The following is a 5478-nucleotide window of genomic DNA, read 5'->3' as shown; positions in this document are numbered from 1 at the left end:
ATAGACTCTCGATGGGTGTTGGATGAGCTGTTCTCTGCGTGTCTTAGGTTCTGATAGTTTAAGGATGAATGATGTGTCGATTCTGACCCTTGCTGTTCTTTGTGTTTGCCCCTCCAACAGCCACCAGACAGGCCAGCACGGTGGCCCGTGGAACCCCAGACAGGGCCACCAGCCTGGGCAGGGGAGCCAGGGAGAGCTGGGGGACCTGGGACATCCAGCTGGCTCTGGAGCTCAGATGGAGATGGTGAGGGTCCATTCTGCTCTGATCTGGTCTAGAATGCATTGGCCTGGTCTGGTCTAGACTGCCCTGATCTGATCTATTCCTGTTAGTTTGGTCTGATTAGGTTTGGTTTGGTCGATCTGTTTTGGTCTAGTCTTGCTTGGTTTGGTCGAGTCTGTTTTGGTCTAGTTTGCTCTGATCTGGTTTGGTTTGGTCTAGCTCTGCTTGGTTTAGTCTAGATTGGTCCATTTTTGTTTGGTCTACTTTGGTGTAGCCTGATTGGTTTGATAAACTCTGGTCTACGATATTCCAGTTCTATTCATATTGTACTGTATTGATCTACTCCAGCCCCTCCTGTAGTCTAGTCTCGCTGTGTTTCCACTGCCCTGGGAGCAGAGTGGGCTGTTTTTCCACAGCTGGTAGTCAGCCCAGCGTCAGACTCCAGTCCTCCACTCCAGCCTCTCTGATCCTGAGAACCAGAAGCCCAGACTCTCAGAGGAGAGGAGTCGTGGAGGCTGCGGTTCAAGGGAGAGAGAGAGAGAGAGAGGGAGAGAGAGGGAGAGAGAGGAAGAGAGACAGGGAGAGAGAGAGAGAGAGAGAGGGAGAGAGAGGGGTGAACAATTTCTTCTCCCTCAATCAAGCTGACACCATTTGGCATGGGAGTCCCACTCCTCCTACCCACCCTCCTCCTCCTCTCCCTTTCCCCCTCCTACTCATCCACCCCTCCTCCTCCTATTCCTAAATTCCTCCTCCTCCTCCTCTTCCTCATTCCTCCCCGTCCTTCTCCAATTATTCCTCCTCCTCCCACTCTCCCCCCCTCTCCTCCTCCTCCACCCTCCTCCTTCTCCCAACCCCCCCATCCTCCTCCACCTCCCCAGAGTTTCCCGTCAGTACTTCTGATACCGATACTCGTGGCCAGGATTGCGTCTCCCTCTCGGTGTCTATGTCTCTCGACCTCCCTCACTCTAGTCTAGCGGTGTGTCTCTCTGCCAGTTCCCCTCCCTCTCCCTCTCACCACTGTCTAGCCTGCATTAGAGAGAGAGAGAAAGAGAGAGAGCGAGAGCGAGAGCGAGAGCGAGAGCGAGAGAGAGAGAGAGAGAGAGAGAGAGAGAGAGAGAGAGGGAGAGGGAGAGAGAGGGAGAGAGGGAGGGAGGGAGAGAGAGAGAGAGGGAGAGAGAGAGGGAGGGAGGGAGGGAGGGAGAGAGAGAGAGAGAGAGAGAGAGAGAGAGAGAGAGAGAGAGAGAGAGAGAGAGAGAGAGAGAGAGAGAGAGAGAGAGAGAGAGAGAGAGAGAGAGAGAGAGAGAGGGAGGGAGGGAGGGAGGGAGGGAGGGAGGGAGGGAGGGAGGGAGGGAGGAAGGGAGGGAGAGAGAGAGACATATGAGGTGAAGAAGGTAGTACGCAAAGGAGGCAAGGGAGCAAGAAAAGAGAGAGAGAGAAATACGTTTTTGGTCCATTTCTGTTACAAGATGCGATGGCGTTCACGTGCCTGTGTGTAGGCATAATGCATATCCGTGAATGTTGGTGTGTGTGAGTGTGTGTGTGTGTGTGTGTGTGTGTGTGTGTGTGTGTGTGTGTGTGTGTGTGTGTGTGTGTGTGTGTGTGTGTGTGTGTGTGTGTGTGTGTGTGCCAAGAGAGGGCTGTGAGGTTGCTAGCAGCAGTAATGGGATCTTGGCTGAGGCCGCTGTGGCTCGTAACAAGGCTGTTTTTCTTCTTAAGGAGCTGATTCAAACCACGGTCTGCCCTTCCTCGCTCGCCCAAACAACACATGACAGAGAGTGGGAGAGAGAGGGGCGAGGGAGGCTCGGGTTAAAACTCGTTAAGCTCTCTCTCTCTCTCGCACGCCGATGATGTTTTTTTCGAGCTGTCTCCGTGATTGATTGACAGGCAGATACATAATGGACAGTGTAGCCTGGCACGCGTGCCTGGTTGGACATGTTTAACTGACTCATTCAAATATTTGCTCTGTGATGTTTATTTGAACCCCTGTAATTCGTTCAAAGCTTCACTTCTGGTCGCGGTGGCCCGCTTTAACTGAATAAGTCTTATACCGACACTCCCGGCAGAACCCACTGTGTTACCCAGTCAGACGCCTGCAGATGCCCAGTGAACCACAGCATGTTATAGCATAACCCACTGTATCACACAGCCCATCACTGGGACACTCCCAGTATATTAGGCCATTCGGTGGACACTTATCCTAAGCGCATTAGCATCAGCGGGTTGAGTGTTATGAGTTGAACCCCACAACCCCCATAGTGTTAATGCCACTCTCTCTACGAAATTCTCTAGAAAGCCCTGTGTGTGTGTGCGTCTATCCCAGGATCCTCTGTGGGCTACTGGGAGCCCTCCAGTACAACCACAGTCTGGGTTAGTGACGGCGACCACAATCATTCTGTTAACCACCAGACCTGATTCACTTATGTGTTGTGTTGCTCACCGGTGCCTCGGTGGCTACTGCTGATGATACGGTGTTGAGGGTTTTTTTTCTGGGCCAGAATCTGTGCCATGCAACCTTAGGGTTCGCGCCGACACCCTTGGCTATCGGGTTGAAAGCGTTTCTTTATTTACTCATTGCTGAACCAAACATCCACAATTGTAGTGGTCTTCACCTCAAACTCGTTCACCCTGTGATGTGCAGGACCACAGGGCGGGTCCCATGTCGTCAGGGCAACAGGACCAGGGCCGTAGCCATGGTCAGCCGTCAAGCCCGCCCCACCAGGTGCTGTTTAGCCACCTCCCCCTCCACTCCCAGCTCCAGGCAAGCTCTTCACACACTCAATTTCATGTGAACGTTAAATAACAATAGATAGATACCTGCACCTGAATTACATTTATTCACGATATCAATAATTATACAAATGTAATATTGATACAACTGCACATTTATCGCACTAATTATCTTGTATTGCGTAGTTTTCCCGGTCCAACTGTTTAATTGAGCTGGTTGATTCTGTGTTACAGGTACGCTCCCCATTCCCAATGGTTCCCATCGGAGGAATCCAAATGGTACACTCCATCCCAGTCTCCCTCACGTCTGGCCACGCCCCGCCCGACCACGGCCACATATCGTCCTCCAGACACGCCCACATCCCCGCCGACCAAGCCCACATATCACCCTCCACCAGACACGCCCACCCTCCAGCCGGACAGGCCCACATATCCACGAGACACGCCCACAACTCGCCTAGCCACGCCCACTCTGCCCAGCAGGCGTCTCATCCTCATCATCATCATCATCAGCAGCAGTCGCCTCGCCTGCCGTTCCAGAAGAGCGGCTCGGATGACTCCTGCGAGGTCACTTCCTGTCATCTCAGCGGCTCCTCCTCCGATAGGGGAGGAGCCGCCGGAGGAGGCGGCGGCGCCGAGTGGCCGGGAGACACGCCCCCGAGGGACGCGGGGAGGTCGCCGTCGGTGGGCGGGCGCGGGGAGGAGGGCGGGCCGGAGCAGGAAGAGAGCGTCCTCACGTGCACCGAGGCCATCGCGTCCCTCTGCATCGACGGCCTGGAGGGCGGCGCCAGAGACCCTCCGCTCGCCTCCCCCCAACCCCGGCCCCCGTCTCCCCCGCTCCCCGCCTCCCCCAGGGCCTCCCGCCCCAGGAGGAGTCAGCAGCACTTTACCGACCCCCACCCGCCGCCCCACGCCCACCCCAAACCCAACCCCGAACACACGTCCCCCCCCAACAGCACCGGCCCCGCCCAGACTGCCCCCACCCCTAAGCCCCACGGCGGAGGCCCGAAGGTGGGCGCGGGGTCCGGCCGGCCAGCCTCCCGACCCCTGGCCCCGGAGGAGAGGGAGAGGGAGAAGTGAGGCCCCGGACGCTGCCGGCTGCCGGCGGCGGTGGCGGCGGCGGCGCTGGAGAAGGTTTATTTGTTTGCTGGTGCAACAGAAAAGGAGCACCAGCAATAGAAGAAGAGAGACAAAGAGTCAGAGAGAGAGAGAGAGAGATGGGGGGGAGGAACGAGGAACCTTTGCACACGCACGAAAGTGCACGTCAGGCGTGGATGTGGGTCGAACCAACGAACACGGGAGGGAGCGGAGGCTCCCGGTGGGAAGGTAGGCCCCCAGCGGCGTGGATCGGTTTGAGGGCCTGTCGCCACGTTGGATCTGCGGTTGAAGCAAACCCAAAAAAGCTGTTGCTTTTTTGATTTTCTAATTTATCGAAACTGACCAAAATGGCCTCTCGGGGGAATGGTGTGGCGGTGTGGTTCAAAGGGACAGCGTCGCGTGTGCCTTTTCATGACATGTTCTGTTTTGTTGTTCCTTTTTTGGCGGCTTATATTTTGTATAAGCTCAGCGATCACGTCGCTTACTGTACATAGGACGTCCTGACGTTTTGTCTACTCGCTTTGTATGAAACGCAGTCCCTGACCCCCTGACCTTTGCCCCCTACGCGTGTCCATTGACTGTTCCGTTGGTTTTTTTTGTTTTTTGTTTTTTTAAATCTCCTTAAGTCTCAGCAAGCGATGTGAAGTTCTGGATATTTACGATCATACCTAAGGTTGCACTAAAACATATTTTTATAATGGGTGACATTTTTAAAAACTGGCTTTTTTTTGGTGTACAGCAGCAATTATATCCAAAAACTATTTATTATTGGTACTATGTTTCATAAATTGTACATTGCTTTTTCTTAAATGTCGTGGATGCCTTTTTCTATGTAAAGCATGGCTTTTGCTATCGCTTTGATTAGGGCAAGGGTACGTTCTCTGTGTAACGTTAGGCTTTAAATGTTAGACCTGACACGTCGACGTGAGGCCCCACTCTATAAGAGGTGCACATATATAGAAGTACAGACTATCAACTATTTAACCCACTTACGAATACACACACAAATATATATATATATAATGTATATCTATCAGCCAATCTATCTATCAATCTATCCATCCATCTATCTATCTATCTATCTATCTATCTATCTATCTATCTATCTATCTATCTATCTATCTATCTATCTATCTATCTATCTATCTATCTATCTATCTATCTATCTATCTATCTATCTATCTATCTATCTATCTATCTATCTATCTATCTATCTATCATCTACCAATCTATCCATCTATCTACCTATCATCTACCAATCTTTCTATCTATCCATCTATCTATCTATCTATCTATCTATCTATCTATCTATCTATCTATCTATCTATCTATCTATCTATCTATCTATCTATCTATCTATCTATCTATCTATCTATCTATCTATCTATCTATCTATCTATCTGCACTTAACATATAGTATGACGTTGACGGTA

General features: G+C 51.8%; 1 protein-coding gene across 4 annotated transcripts in view; it reads left to right on the top strand.

The window, feature by feature from the left end:
• The window catches only part of hivep2a (HIVEP zinc finger 2a), a 76953-nt gene extending 71774 nt beyond the window's left edge, over positions 1-5179 (top strand). For all 4 annotated transcript variants that reach the window (XM_030344523.1, XM_030344525.1, XM_030344524.1 and 1 more), the window contains 3 exons: positions 121-244; positions 2859-2978; positions 3182-5179. In XM_030344523.1, the coding sequence (XP_030200383.1) occupies positions 121-244; positions 2859-2978; positions 3182-4027 (1090 nt within the window). In that variant the 3' untranslated portion in view covers positions 4028-5179. The remainder of the gene's footprint in view (positions 1-120; positions 245-2858; positions 2979-3181) is intronic.
• Positions 5180-5478: the final 299 nt, after the last annotated feature.

Source organism: Gadus morhua, chromosome 21, assembly GCF_902167405.1.
Source record: "Gadus morhua chromosome 21, gadMor3.0, whole genome shotgun sequence".
Taxonomy (NCBI): Eukaryota; Metazoa; Chordata; class Actinopteri; order Gadiformes; family Gadidae; genus Gadus; species Gadus morhua.
This window is presented reverse-complemented; position numbering and strand designations above follow the sequence as displayed.